The 16,632-nt window shown below is 37.2% G+C and overlaps 1 protein-coding gene across 1 annotated transcript; it reads right to left on the bottom strand.

The window, feature by feature from the left end:
• Positions 1–8,834: 8,834 nt before the first annotated feature.
• Positions 8,835–14,067, bottom strand: LOC122144472. The gene is made up of 3 exons (XM_042755385.1): positions 14,059–14,067; positions 11,617–11,851; positions 8,835–9,603 (listed from the first exon to the last, which is right to left on the bottom strand). The coding sequence occupies exons 1-3, from the start codon at positions 14,065–14,067 to the stop codon at positions 9,092–9,094; spliced, it is 756 nt and encodes a 251-aa protein (XP_042611319.1). The 3' UTR covers positions 8,835–9,091.
• Positions 14,068–16,632: the final 2,565 nt, after the last annotated feature.

The following is a 16,632-nucleotide window of genomic DNA, read 5'->3' as shown; positions in this document are numbered from 1 at the left end:
CATTTTTATGTAAGTTTTAGTATAACTGAGGTACTATTATAGTTTTTATTAATAGTCTGAATTAGTTTTATATATATATATATACATACATATATATATATATATATATATATATATATATATATAATATATATATATATATATATTATATATATATATATATATATATATTGTTTTCATTTTAATTTTTAAAATGTTTTTCTTTTTTATTAGTTTTTTATTTTAAAATATATAGAATTTTTGATTTCAGTTTTAGTTTTAGTTATTTTTGTACATCAAGTTAAACTTATTGCCTTTGAATATTGCCTTTCATGCAGTGTTGTAATGTGGCTCTATGTGTATGCAGACGATCGTCTAGTCGTAAAGTCATAAAGCAGAAAGTGCACAATAAATAAAGTTATTGTCTCTCAAAAGACAGAATCAACTCTGAACAGCCTAAATGAGTCGTCAGGAATTCGAATCCCACTTCTGTGACAGCTACACGTCAACACATCTTGGGGAGTTCAAAGCGGGATTCACAAAAGCTTGCTTTTGAAAGATGCCTCGGTACCCAGTTTATTTGGACCACCTGGCTCCACTGAATCACAACATGTGAGTATGAATAATAGATGTTTATTTATATTCTCTATCGAGCGTTCAAAATACGAAACTATTGCAATGGGAGTACTGTTCCAGACATGTGCTGTACGTGGTAGACCAATCAGAACAGACTTGGCCATCTGACCAATCAGAGCAGAGTAGGTTCACGGAAAGGAGGGGTTTAGAGATAATGAATCTTAGAATTGCTTTGAACAAATCGTTTGAGAATCGTTGGAAAATGAGGTGATATTAAATGCATATTTTCAGAAAAGGAAAGCTTTTTTTGACCTTGCATGCATGTAAACCTATTGTAGGAGACTCCCAAATCAATATTAGGAACCTTAAAAATTGCCATTATAGGGCCACTTTAACTATAATAACTCTGTTATGAACACAAATCACTTATGCATGCTTGCAATATTGCGATTCACATCTTTTGCAAGTATCTGTGAAGATTATATGATCCAGGATGGTGCACATGAGCCTATGAGGTTACTACAGCAGACTACTATCTGACAGACTATGTGGCATTACCTCACCAAAGTGTAGAGTTGGAGGCATGAACTGGAAAGATATTTGGGAGGCACTATCATCACTGTGCCCTTCAACAAGGCACTTAACCTCGAAATTCTCCTGGGTGGCTGGGCCTGTGTTGTAGCGTCTAGCTTTTTCTTGTGCAACCTGCTTCTATCTTAAGGAGCAAACAAAACAAAGGTGAAGGAGAATGTATGCAAGAGTGATAAGGAATGAATAACTGGATTACAGACAAGTGAGGCCATCTTTTTAGCAGAGAGATTGTGAAAAATAGCACAGGAACATGAGAGGCAACAGATCTCACCACCGCAGGAACCCATGGAGTGAGAATCTTCACTCGCTGTGGAGGAAGAACATAAAGCAGCAAGCATGATGATTAGCAAGATACCCGAGCAAAAGAGCATGGAAGATACACATATTCTTAAATAGTCATGTTTTAATGTGGGGAGGTGTTGTTTTTATTGAAGAAATAAGCAATAACCTTGCTGAAACGATCAGTATATGTTGTGTTTCCTAGAAGACTTTTAACTAGCTTATTCCTTCGGTGATTATCTTCACTATAAAGAACCAGGCCACTCCAATTTGTTATCAATAGCACATAAATACTGGTCCACCAGCTAGACCAAGCTTTAGCTACTGTAGTTAACAAATGTCATTTAAATGGATGGGAATGCTAACTGATAAGATTTCTCCAGGTTTTACAGACCCTCTTTGATCTAAACCAGCACCAAACCAGTACTAACTATCATAAACTAGCTTGGACCACCATGCAAATTCATGCTAGTATAAGGTGGTCTTTGCAGCAGTGAAATGCTTTCATTACACTAGAATTCATTGCTTTGAAAAACTCTTGTAGCTTGGAGACTCATGGGACAATCTGAACTGGAAATGAACTAAGGCATCAAAAATTGCTTGAGTAAGAATAAACCGATCTCTAATGCTTCTGTAAACAATTGTTTGATGCACAGCATGTTACAGGAATTATGACTAGAAAAATATTTTGGTGGCGTACTTGCCTTTGGCAGATTGGAAAGCTTTGTCTTGCATCATAAGTATGGAACAATCTTGGTGTTTGGGAAATGTTCTGATGCTTAACTTCTGACCAAATTCATTTCATTACAGAAAAAACTTTTATTTAACATATTAACATATTTGGATTGTGTGTACATATTTGGGATATGTAATATGTTTTGACTGCCTTTAACCGTCATTTTGCATTATTGTTTTCCTAATTAATGTTGTTTCAGTTGCAATCTTTTTTGTTTAAAGCGCTATATAAATAAAGGTGACTTGACTTGACTTGACTTTTGCAAGTTTCAGTACTTCGATACTCCAGTCAAAAGTGAATAGTGAAAATGCAATGATTACAAACTTTGGATTCAGATAGACAGACAGACAGACAGACAGACAGACAGACAGATAGATCACCACTTTTGGGTTGACGGGCTGATTTTACTGTGAATTAATAAGAGAGTCAAGTGTAAGTCAGTCACGGCCAAAAAATTCAAACACTTCAATCATGATTCAAACCAAAACAACACTGTTTTTACTCCATCAATAACAAAAACAAATGAAACACATCAGCATCTGGAAGCCTGGAGGTGTGAATGCGTACAAAACAGTGTGATATCATCCTGTTTTGCTGCTTATAAAACTGCACCAACTACACCTCCCAACAGATAAATGAAGGGAGTAAGAAGAAGACTCTCAGGAGGTCCAGGTAAACAAGCTGCTAAATGTTCTGCGCTAAGCATCAAGGCCCATGGATATTGGGTGAGACACACTGGTCATCCATTCTGGACCAGAAAGGGCTAAATCAGGTCAAACACCTTAAAAGATGTGATTTTGATACCTTTGGGTTTGGGTTTGTTTGTGTGTGTGTGTGTGTGTGTGTGTGTGTGTGTGTGTGTGTGTGTGTGTGTGTGTGTGTGTGTGTGTGTGTGTGTGTGTGTGTCAGTAACACTGTGTTTCTGACACCTTTGTGACACAATTTTCGTGACTCTCCAAACTTGTTAATCTTCAGTTTATGAAGAAAAAGCAGCTTTAATTTGGTAAACTAGCACAGGCTCAATAACAACAGCCATTTGCAACTACATGACAATTATCCTGTAGCAACAACAGCACTCAACACACTGTATGTGTGATGTTGCTTTAATTTAATGAAAGAATATAAAACTCCCATAATAGACTTTAAAGCAGAAGCTGAGCACTTGGGCAATTGTTATATTTAATATCCAGTGTACTGCAACATGACTTTGTGTAATTTATTTTCTTGTCATTCCAGCTATTTCAATTGTATGTCTGTACGTTCTAACAAAGAATATATAGCAAACACATTTTACACACAGTATTACCACAAGTAACACAAGTATATCTGTGCATTTGGCAAAGAGACTGACATGAATTTTTTTGTCAGTTCATGTGTTCTTGGGGAATCAGAACCACAACCTTGCCATTGCTAATGTCAAAGAAATACAGATGATAATGCTGATACAGACAGAAATCTTCTGCTATTAAAATTTCATCTACATAATGTCTTTGCTCATGTGGAATTTCCTCATGTAGTACCAAAGGGAAGTCCCTTGTCTTTTTTATGTGTTCAGTGCACAAACTGTGAAATGGCTGCTGAATTGCAGTCAGTAGGAATTGGTAATTGCAGGTTATGAGAAACATTCCTGCCCTCGCGCTGAGCTGCTGACTGGCTGATAAAAGCCTCTTGATTGAGTAATTGTGCGTTTGAGAGCCACATTGCAGGGCGGAGTCTGTAATCATAGCGTAATTTCTTGTTCGTTCATGCCCAGCACCAACCAATTCACACAAATTCGAACAAAAAGGGTCAATAACAGCTGCTCAGCAGAAAATTGATATAATGATTATACTCAGAAGTAAATGGCACTTGAGCTCCGCTAACTCAGCTCACCATCACAATTATATCCATGGCTAGTGCTTTTTGCTCGAGAAATTAAGTAATCGGCCTACAGTGTTTTCAGACTTAACCACCTGTGTCATTACCGGATCATCAACTCTTAAAATGACCAACTGACTCTGTTGAGTTGTTACAAGTGTTATTTAATAACTCGGTGGCACTTATGGGACTTGAAATGGTTAAAGCCTGGAGCAGACCCCTCTCAAACTACAGGAATGAGATTAGCTGGGTGAGATCAGGTAATGCTTCAGAACTTCAAGCCAAATGCGAGTAAAAGTGAAGCAAGTGAAACAGATGTTCCACAACATGTAAGGCGAATGGAGTGCTAATGTTCCTCGTGGGACTCTATTCATCACCTCATCAAAATTAGACACGCTGCCGTACTTGTGTTGGAAGTGTTAAGGAAAGAATTAGCTCTTCCAACAGGTCCTAAGGTATCAAAGGGAGCTATAGTGGTACTGCATTTGACAAATGCCAATAACCATATCTAAAGGGGAGTTCACGCTGTAATTAGCAGCAACAAATTTACTGAAAGTCCTTTATTTTGAATATAAAGGCATTCTAGATAAATAAACAGAACGGCATACCAACCAAAAGGCAGACAGACAGATAGAAAGATAGATTTAAGCAGTTTCCCTATTAGTGGAGATATTGTTGCTCTGTGAGTAAAGTCAAACATGACTGAATCTAGTGAACAGCTTTGCCTTTTGGTGCTGATGCTGCTGTCAACTAACGCCAGCAATGCACACTATGATGATGGGCAGAGGGTCTGATTGATGGTATGAGAGCACTGCTGGATGCAGATTCGCCCCAAGAGATGAGAAGAGGCAAGAGTATAATTGCATCGGGCAGTGAAGTGTGTGAAAGGATTAGGCCATGGCCACTCTTCAGCACACCAATATAAAAGACTGTCCCCCCTGGGAAGAAGTGCGCTGGTCTGCTTGTGTATGGAAAACAACGTGCCGACAGCACCATTCGTCTTCGATACGCCTCTCCTCCCCTGCCTGTTTGCTATCTTAGCCTTGGCCTTGTCTTTCACCAACCATGGCATGTCCTCTCTGATCCTGCTCAGCTGCTCAAAACTGTCTCTGTCTTCATTAGTCTGGCCATATTACGAGCGCAAGCTTCCCTCAGGGTGTGTGGTGGTGTCTTTCACCTGTCTGTTTCCACTTTCCTATCTGTTTGGTTCTCTGAATGCTGTCCTGTGAAAGTTAGCTGTTCGTTTAGTTGCAGTTAAAAGATGCCAACTGGCTCACCACCAAGACTATGGACAAAAAATGAAAGTAGTGAATATTAAACAAACAGTTCTGCCAAAAATAAAATTTCTGTCATCATTTACTCACCCTCATGTCGTTCCAAACCCATATGACTTTTTTCTTCTGTGAAATAAACAATTCAATATTTTGAAGAATTTTCACACAGTTCATAATGACCACAGCTGCTAAGTTCCAAAAAAGCACCAAAAAGAACCCTTATAACATATTTTAAAACTTTTGAAGCCATATAATGTTGTCTGTGACTGGAATCACGAAACCCTGCTTTTTTATAATCCAGATCAAACACTATATATATATATATATATATATTTATTTATTTATTTATTTATTTAAAAAAAATGTAAGTAGCACTGTCAAACCAAGCAGCTTTCTGTTGGTCAGTACGGCAAATTTGCATGACCAACTTGATTGTATTCATTTAATTAATCATGCAAAACAAAAAGAGCTGACCATTCACACTGACATTCAAATAATCTGTTTTGTCAGCTTTTTAAAACATATATAAAGAGAGTCACTGCCTTTTGTTGCTTTCATTGTCTATATAAGAAAATAGCACCTCATCATCTAGTGAGCAGACAGGCTTAATTTTTCTAGCTTGTAAAAACAATAAAAACTTTTCCCTTGAGTCTCAGTTGTGCTGGCATAACCTGCAACATCAGGCCATGCCCCACAATAAAACAGATGTATGCACAGTCAACATTTTGCTATTATTAAAGGATATCTTGGCCTCAGTCATTTTATTACAAAACAGAATGTGTACAAATAGGCCTCTCAGCTTATAAGAGTCTTGTCATGACTAATCTAAAACTAAGCCTTTAAACACAAACTGTAGTACACATGTACACTCTCAGAAACATGCAATTGAAAACTTTAAAACAACCTTTAGCGATTAAAACATCCTAAAAGACAGGTGTCTGCACACACATTCTACTGTATATTTTTTGGATAAACACCTGTTGATAAACCGTACAAAGAATTCTCAGATCTGCCTTACTCAACCAGACCCTCTGATTATCATGGATACATCCCACCTCTGACACATGAAAACCATGTAAACCTCTGGTTTGTTGAAAAATATGGTTTAGGAGAAAACATAATACCACATAAGTGGATTTCTCTTCAGCCTACGTGACCTCTTGCTCGATGAGCAGCTGTCTTGATTTCTTGCAGTTCCAGATATTCTAAAGAAATGGAACAATGAGTTTCCACATGTTTCTTGATCAACAAGTGGTTACTGCCACAATGTCTACCTACTTCCATCTGGCTGCTTTCCTGTCTCATTAAAAAGCATTATATAGAAGTTATTGAGCGCTTGCCACTACAAAAACCTGATTGGAACATGAAAACCAAAAACAAGCTTCCGAATACATGTAAATCAGGGTGTAACTTCAGGTTAAAAATGGATACAATCAAGTCTCCCCTGATCTGTCTCTCTGAATATACTGAGTTACCCAAAATACACTGAAAATGCACTTAAAATACACTGCCATTAGCATGGCCACTCTTCATTCTGCAACATAATCATGTTTATAAACGCTCTTCTCTACAAACAAATTTCTGAAATATCAAGAGGCATGAAGCTAAGGTTGCATTTATTCTGTCTGTTGAGGAGTATCGCCCTCAGAGGAAATGGGGTTACTGAGGCTGTTCTATATGCAAGATGCCCACGGCTGTAGCCCTGGATGACCCTGAGTGTTTGAAGATGAAGGACAGCATGGAGACTGGGTTTAATCCTGTGGGCACTTTGCACACTGGAACATGCATACACAAACACAAACAAACTTACACAAGTGTGGACATACCTGTGCACAAGCACAAAAACACACATACACACACACACACACACACACACACACACACAGTATACACAGACATCCCTGTAAGCTCTTCATATGGGGCATTTATACAGGTTATGATATAAAGAGAAATTAAATGCTATGGGCTTCAACACACACAAACAAGCAAATGAAATAAACAAGAGACATAAAAACATACCAACTGGTATTCTAGGTTTTTTTGTCATAATATTTTCAGAGTTCATACAGAGTTCATACAACATCATTGTATTTAGGTGCAATTTTTACAACATTTAATGTACTTGAAATATATTTTTAATTCACCGTTGGTTATATTAACGTGCAAGAATTAGTAATACTGATACTAACATGAAGTTCAGTGAAACTAACTCTGTAACAATATATTTTGCATATTTATTATAATCCTAAATGTACGCATACAGTACAGTAACTTTCAATGTCTAATTAATACATCATTATAATTATCATTTTAAATGTGTATGTTTGTGTACACATGAACATACAAAATATAAATGTGTGTGTGTGTGTATTGCTAACATTTTACAATCAATAATATGTAGTGCACTTATTTCCACAAGGGCTATTGATGCTTCTACCAGTATATTCTAAGAGACCAACGTAGAGCAGATTGCACTGCCCTCACTGGTACTACGGAATTAATTTCTAAATCATCTATTTGACCTCTTTTTTTATTCTATTTATGACGTTTCTTCACTCTATTTATTTTCTTACTCTCTTTCTTGTTGTATAAAGATGTCAGCCACAGGGGGCATATGGATCTCATGATCTCTGACAGACTCTTTGAGCTTCTAATCTGGGCCTGTTTACAATTATAGTTTTATTTGAGTAAAGAAAAAAACCCTCCAGTAATTAACAAGAGACCTCTGCTCCAATCCTCACATCTGTCGCTGCCATAAACACAGATCTCAGTACACACAAGTCACAAAGCACACTCTACCACTCAGCTATTTATTTGCCTTTCAGCTTGTATTAGGAATATCCCTGGATACTTACAAAATCTATGACTACTGTATAAACTAAGAGAACATTTCAGTAGTTTGTTGAAGAGACAGATAGTTTTAGGTAGCTCCATGGCTTACTGTAAATACTCAAGGCACAAGACAAAAATTTAGGCTACACCATAAAGGACCTTAGCAGGACCCTCATTACAGAGTCACATCTCAAAACTCTCAGGCCATACAAGATGTAGATGAATTAGTTTTTTCTTTGGAATAAAATTAGAAAAATATAACAACACAACACTCTCACCAACAAATCAACCATAGTAAATAATTGCCACCATAATAAAAAAACAAAAAACAGTTGATAAAAACATCACAGTATTTGTTTAGATCTGATCTGTTTTGATCTGTGCATATTTCTCTCCTGATTGAGAGAAGATGACTTATGTACTGGAGGAAGTAATATTATGAATAGAGGACTTTGAAGTTTGAAGGTTTGAAGTTTTGAAGTTTAAAGTTAAAAAAAAGTTCTTGATGGATTTGTTCACTTCACAAAACATTAATTGATGGACTGAAGTCGTGTGGATTACTGTGATGTTTTTATCAGCTGTTTGGACTCTCATTCTCACGTCACCCATTGACTGCAGAGGATCCATTGGTTCTGATGAAATGCTCATTGTTTTATATTTTTATCTCTGTAAAGCACTTTGGTAACCTTGCTGTTTGTTTAAATTGTGCTTTATAAATAAAGTGGATTGGACTGATGAACTCATCTACATCTTGGATGGCATGAAGGTGAGTAAATATTCAGCAAATTTTAATTTTTGGATTAACCATTTTTAATGTCAGATGTGGTATTCCCATGCATGAAGTAAACAACTTAAGAGCACCTTAAAATACTTATGCATAAGAAATCTATATATACTTGATAACCCGGAAAAAACACCCAATTTGCACATTGAATGAATAGAAAAAGGATTAAACTCTTCTTTTTCGTTAAAGTTTGTTTTCGATGATAGCAATTTTAATCGTATTGATTAGATTCATGAAGGGTTTGTGTGAATTAAGCAGACATACTGGACACCACACAAAATGAAGGCCAATGTGGCCACTTACCAGGCCGTCGCAGTTACTAATAGCTACGGAGGCTCCCTGTATGTCCGTAATGTCACCAACATACATGCAGTCGCTCTTCAAATGCTTGGAATGCATGCCGTCAGAGTCCTGCCACTCCATCTTGGCTCCGGGGGCCACCAGGCGCGTGTTGCGATGCAGACGCAGGTGAAACTCCCGGCCGAAGACAGTGACGTTGTAGTACAGTCGCTCAGGCATGCCTCTTCCGGACTCAAGGTGGGCGTGGTCGGCCAATGCCGCCTCTCTTCTCCAGCGCCTACGGAACTGCCCATCTGCTGGACCAACCGATACCGCATGGGACAGAAAACGGCCTTCTGCGTCAGTAAGAACAGGCTTCACCAATCCATAGTCCCCCAGAACATGCTGCAGAGAATCTGCATTGAGTTACACACAAAGATAGTCAGTCAGACACAACAGCATTGGTTGTAGTGCATCAGCATCTATAATGAATGTCACTAGGCTGGTGACTTTCATGTGATGGTTTGCAGAAACAATGTTTCTTCTCATTAAATTCAAATTTAGACACTTGAAATGCACATTCCTTTCCATGCAGCAAGTTAATGCACATGAGAAGCAACGGGGTCAGAGAGGTCCGGGTGAAGAAACACATTAACACTTGTTTGACACCATCATTTTCCAGATTTAATGACGCCTGTTTGTGCACAGACTGTGTGAGACTTTATGAAAAGTGTGTGTTGTTCTGTGTCTGTATAGTACATCTGCTGCCTGCCTCCCATCAAGAGGTACCAAGATAAATAAAGTGTATCATTCACACTATGCTTTATTGTTTTCAATGCCAGCCAGATGCATGATAGACGTATTTACAAGCTCAATAGGCTCATGTAGGGGAAAATCAAAAGTAATTGATTTAAATTATCTCAGAAGAAGATCACTCATCCTAAATGAGTGTCACAAAACCTAGTGAGCAACCTACCAAGGCAGCATTTTAGGCATCACAGGCACATTCAGTCAGTCCAGCTTGCATTCAGCTCAGCTGATTTCCAACAAACCTGTGATGCTCAGAAATGTTCCATGCATTCGCATAAATGTTGCATGCACCCTTAACGCCCAAAATACTCCACTCACCTGTTTCACCAAAAATTCTGCACATACCTGAACTCAAAAAAAATACCCAAAAGTGCCACATGCACTTATAATACACAATAATATTTAATTCACCTTATGCACAAAAATGCTCCACTCATCTTTGACTCCCCAAAACTGCAGCACACACCTATGATGCCTAAAAATAAAGCTCAAAAAAGCTTCTCTTCCATATGATGCTCATATAATGCACACACCCATGATAATGCAACTGATGCAAAAATTCTGCACATACTTATGATGCTTGAAAACGCTTCACTTACTTATAATTTAAAAATATTCTGCACACACCTATCATTTTTAATAATAATCCATGCATCTGGTGCACAAAAAATTTGCACACACCTATGATGCCCACACCTATGATGCCTATACATGCAACTGATGCACAATAATGCTGCACAGTGCACACACCTATGATGCTCAAAAAACCTCCACTCACCCAAGATGCCCACACTTATGATGCCTAACAATTATTCTCAAAATGCTTAAATTATCTATGACACTCATAAATGTTGCAAACACCTATGATGCCCAATAATGCTGTCTAGGTAGACACCTCGCTAGGTTTTGAGACACAGCCGATATGTCAGTTCAAAGTGATGCTGAGCTCTGCATGTTCAATCTCATATCAGAAAACACCAATTACTGCACATTTAATACAATCTCTAATTTACAAATAACCATTACAAGTCACCAACAAACTGAAAGTTGTAGCATAAACAAGTAACCTTCAAATCTGTCCGTCCAGAATCAAAAGTTCAGTTTCAGAGCTTTAGTTTTTTTTTTAGTTTCTTTACGCAAAACGCACGTTTTGTTTAAACGTTCCCAAATGAAGAGAACAGAATGGGGACATTTTTTATTATTATTATTATTTATAATCAATATCCTGCGGTACTTCCGCTATTAGAAAGATCGATATTGCCAGAGCGTCCGTCAAAGATCGCAAACGCAAGGCAAAAACATCAACAACAACAAAAACACCCAAAACATTTCCACTTCACCAGAGCTGCGCTGAGAATTAATTTCAGCAGCATGTGAAACAAACACACTTCACAACAAACAATAATGACACCGCACACGAGAATGATACGGCTGTTTATATTTCCTAAAGCTCAAGAGAATAATTAAAAAGATCAGAAATAGCCAGTGCCACAAGTTTCTTTCACACAGGAATGGGGACAGTGCGCAAACATCTAGGTCTGGTGCGCACTGGGGTGGTACCGGGCAGGACATCTTACGATGGGATGGAAGTGTAAATAGGTAAAGGCAGCCGCACGTACCTATGCTACTGGAGATATAAAGGCCGTTCGTCTTGCGAAAGATCGGCAGTGTGATTAGGATAATAAAAATCCGGCTGCGAAATTCCAGGCAGCTCCGAACTGCGCAGGTGAGAGAGACGGACTTTGGGATCCAGCGTGTTAAAGTTCCCTGCGCGACCAACAACCGCCACGCCAGCAACAACCGCCAGCAACTTACTGCAAAGTGCACTAGGAGAGAGCGCGTCTCTCTCTCTCTCTCTCTCTTCATCTCACTCCTCTCCTCTCCTCTCTCTCTCTCCTCTCTCTCTCTCTCTCTCTCTCTCTCTCCACACACACCCTCTCTCCTCCTCACAGACTTTACTAGGTTTGCTATCTGTCAACACCTGAAATGCGCGCACATTAAGCGCGCACGAGCTCTCCACAGTGCGGAGTCGGAGACAGTAGGCATGCAGAATCGTTTTCTGACAGCGCGGCAATATAAATTATTGATATTTCGCACGTAAATAGACATTTAAGGACTTCAAACTGCACGTGGAGTGAACTGCTGATTTTTAAAACGTCGCTGCTTACGTCTGAAAACTTAAATTTAACAAATAAAATTATCGTGTGAGCGTTGTATTCTTAACGACCTGCTCAAACTTTTTGCAGGGCTTCATCACATTCAGTCACAGCATCATCAACTAAAGCTATAGCGCCCCCCTGAACACGCACACAGACCGTCACTTATTCAACACTAGTCACAGGTAGGCTCAAGCACCACTTCATCAGCACCAGACCAGAAATGTGGTAATCTTACTACAATTATTTTTTATCATTAATATAAACTAAAACATTTACAATTATTTACATGGAAGAACAACAGTGTCATCCACACAAATGTATAAAAATATTACACACAACATTATAAATGTCCATATCTTATATGAGTCCTCTATCAAATGGTTGATATGGCCACACAATCTCTTTTTAATGAGAAAGGTGAATCTATGTGAGAATTAAACAATGAAACGAAAAGAAAGAAAGAAAGAAAGAAAGAAAGAAAGAAAGAAAGAAAGAAGAAAGACAAGAAACGAAAGAAGAAGAAAGAACGATAAGAAAAGAAGAAAGAAAGATAAATAATTTTAGTATACAAAAAAAATTATTTTGGTATGACGTAAAATATTCTTATATATTAATATATATATTATAGTACAGTTTACACAAGAAATGCTATTTCAGTGGCATTTTGGAAATTTTCACATTTGATTTATTGTGTTACTTGCCGTTTCTTTTGTAATTATATGGAAATTGTTTCTACATCCAAATCAGTGTAGTTGTATATGACTATTCCAGTTCTTAAGCCCTACTTGATATAATGAAATACCAGAGCATGGTCACTGAGAACGAGATATATCCCTATTATTCTCAGGTATAAAAATATTTTCCTTATAATAATATTCTTCTACGGATGGTAAGATGATATTAAACATAAATAGACAGTTAGAGCATGTAGTTTGCAGAATTGAATTTAGTAATTTCTGTAATTTCTGAAAATGTAATTTCTATTGAATTTATATCAGGAATAGAATTGTTCTAAAAAGGCAGGATGAGCAGATAGCCTTTCTGAGATGCGGACAGAGAATGTCCTTGGTAGGGTCAAAACACATGGATCCTTCGTTTGCATGTATTAACATACCTAATGAGAGATGGGATGGATTTTAATTTTTGCTCTTGAAAAGGTTAGACTCCTGAGCATCAGGTTAGAGAGTGTCAGAATTAATCCAACATTACTCATTAAAAAGCTGCTAGACAGTATTGCTTAATCAATGCTATCAATGCTACAGTATTGATAAAAGTACTAGTCCTTTAAGAGCAAATTGCCTCCACATGCAACCTTTGAAAAAAATATATACTAACAAGATAAGTGTTACATTTCATGAAAAAGTTGTAACAAGATCTCAATACCAAATGTGATGCGATAGCGTTGTTGACCCTGAGCAAATCCACCAGGTCAAAAGGATCTCATGCACAATGCAAATAAAAATAGCTGTGGAATATGCTATGTGTACTTCTAAAACAAAAAGTTTATGAGGGAATTCCATGTCAATTTATGTCATTAATATAGTTTATAGTCCTCATTACAGTCAAGAATGAGAGAACAAAACAACAGAGGGCAAACATGATTCTAAATGGCTATGCTGATGTGAAAACCCGGTTAATTCCAGACATATACCAAAGAGGTCAGCACCCAGTGAGCCACAGTGTAAATTATCAAGAGCACATAAACTCTGTGGCAGGGAAATTCCCTTAATGCTGAACCCTTTTATCAACGCCTGTTGGGAGGAGTAGCAATGGAGTTTTTCTTGTGTGTGTTTACTTTGAGGAAGGAGATGTGGGGGAATTCTATCAGTGTGTATCATGTTTCCCATAAAGAGATGTCTGATGGTTTGATTGGTCGATACGCTTGATCTTTTGCCCTCTCACTTTCACCATTATCCACTCGCAATCATGTAATGTACATCACACAGTATTTTATTTTTTATTTTTTTGGCTTACATGAACCACTCTCTGTGAGCATGCTATGTAAAAAGCAGGAGTTATTGGTAACTTAATGTATAAGTTATATTGTAAAATGAACTTGCTCTTTCATTGCCTCATTGGTATACAAGAGTACTAAATAAGTGCTCAGAACTTTTTGTGAATCTGTGCACTATATGTCCAAAAACTGGATTAAATGGCCAATTCAATTAAATGGAAAATTAAATAAAAATGGAGCTGATGTGTTCAACTTTTTTTTTTTTGGCAAGAATTATGACATTAACCTGAATTTATTAGATCAGAGAACATCAGAGATATAGAGAAAATCTAATAGAAGCCCATTTCTACACATGAAATTACATACTTTTTATCTCACAATTTATTCCCAGCAACTCCAAGTTTTATCTCATAGTTCTGGTTTTTTTTTTCTGCCACAGATTCAGAAAAATAAAAAATGTAAATTGAGACTGTTTATCCAATTTATGTTTGTTTACCCATTAATTTTTTTTATCCCATGGCAAGAAGAGAAAACGAGCTTTCATAAAAATCTAGACCATTCTTATCAGCATATAAAAATTTCATTTTCTTATTAATAAAGATAAATAAAAGCTAATACAATACATGGCAAATATCCATGTCACGAAGTGATAGCACAAGTAAATCCAGTAATATATCTAAAACAGAACCTTGAGGGATGCCATAATAAGCCTTGAACATTCAGAAAGTTTCTATACCTCTGTTAACGGCTTTTTTAGATTGGGAATTCAGTTTCCAGACAGTTAGGACAACGGTTTGACATTGCACTGAGATCTAGAGAGGCAAAGAGATCCGTCAGGACAATAATGAGTCATTGACAATACTGTAACTAGTGCTGTTCTGTATTATGATTGAGGTATAAATCCTGTCTGGAAGAAAACAACCTTGTCGCTCCTTCCTGTGGAATAGGTGCAGTTGCTGAGCACAACCTTCTCCAATACCTTGGAGAGTAAAATGAAGTTCACATATTGGCGCGATAATGTGACAGATCAGGTGCAAGATTTTGTTACTAAATGAAGGCTACGTCTTAAGGAAAACTGTTACCTGATTCCAGCCGGGTTCCCAATCAAGTTTTTTTTTATAAGAGCTTGTTGTTGAAAAAAGACAAGTAGTAGACAAGTAGATGATGAGAGACAAGCAGAGTTGAATAGTCCACTGCAATCCATCTAGTTAATTAGGCTAATGGGGAAGAAAAATATAAAATTTTAATTGTTTCAAGATAGTAATGTCATGTTTTGAAAAATACTGGAAATTAACTTAGCAACACTTATTCAACTGTAAAATTGTAAAATTAATCTTCAAAATAATATCTGGAGTCATGTCCAGCTAACCCGTCATGGCCACAGATCCATGAAAATGAAAATCTTATCTTGAATTCTTGAAGAAGGGCATGGAGGACTTGGACCTAAGCATGAAGCATATAGCGCTGACAGGAAGCAGATCCAGGACAAATGAGATATATAGAGACACAGACATAAAGGGAAGGTGTGTTTGTGTGTGTGTGTGTGTGTGTGGTGTGTGGTTGGTGTGTGTGTGTGTGTGTAGATGAAGTATATATTAAAAAAAATAATCATACTTTCTTCTCAGAGGTTTACCCATTTTTCATTTCAACACATTTCAACAGAGGAGCTAAACTTCACAACAACATAACAGAAAATCAACAATCAGTACCATGGAATGCCAGCCATCAACACAAAGAATGTTAATAATAGCCTTTTGAAATAGTTAACATATAGCATCTGTTTCCATCTTTACACATGCCCATGGTTAATCCAAGAACAATCCGGGAGTAATTTGCATACCTCATGCCATTAGATTTTTAGACCTGAAAATTTCAATAACGGTTTACATTTCTGCCAAAGGGGAATGATCCCGGCTGCTTGCATCCCGTAAAGGAGCAGCATTAGACTTTAATTAGTGAGCTCACCATTCCTCAGAATAGCACAAAGTCAAGCAAAGCCAAAGACCCTGACTGCATCTCTTTTGGCTTTTGAACACCACCGAAGATGATCTGATCTCGCTTGCTTTACATATTAGACTGTCAGTTACAGATCATCACTTACATTTGTTAGTAGACAGGCTTATAAAAAGGCACCAGTTAAAAACATTGGTTATAATGTATTTTATATTAATGTATATTTTACGTTATTAAGTCAAACCTCAGGTATATTAAATCAAACTCAGGTTCTTGGAAATGAGAGTAAAAAATAATAGTTTTTTATCTATTAATTTCTGTAAATGTAGTCAATATGTTTGAAACAGACATCATTGGTGGTGTAATTAGCTACATATTAAATGTGAGAAGAAAGAAATGTCATCTAACAGGAAAATGTCACTGAAGCTGCCTTTCAGTCGTGAAATACAATTGAGTGTGCAATAATTAGATTTTGGAAGGGATATTGTTTGTATTTTGTTAAAGGGATAGATTTCCGTAGATTTATATTCTGTCATCATTTACTCATCCATATAGGTCATCCCAAACTG

The sequence above is a fragment of the Cyprinus carpio genome, unplaced genomic scaffold (assembly GCF_018340385.1).
Source record: "Cyprinus carpio isolate SPL01 unplaced genomic scaffold, ASM1834038v1 S000006694, whole genome shotgun sequence".
Classification (NCBI taxonomy): domain Eukaryota; kingdom Metazoa; phylum Chordata; class Actinopteri; order Cypriniformes; family Cyprinidae; genus Cyprinus; species Cyprinus carpio.
Note: the sequence above shows the minus strand (reverse complement) of the source record. Positions and strands in the feature narration are given on the sequence as shown.

Coding starts and splice junctions, on each gene's coding strand:
- LOC122144472 (XM_042755385.1), bottom strand. Junction 9,604..11,616: donor TTATATCTCCAGTAGCATAG/GTACGTGCGGCT, acceptor AACTCAATGCAG/ATTCTCTGCAGCATGTTCTG.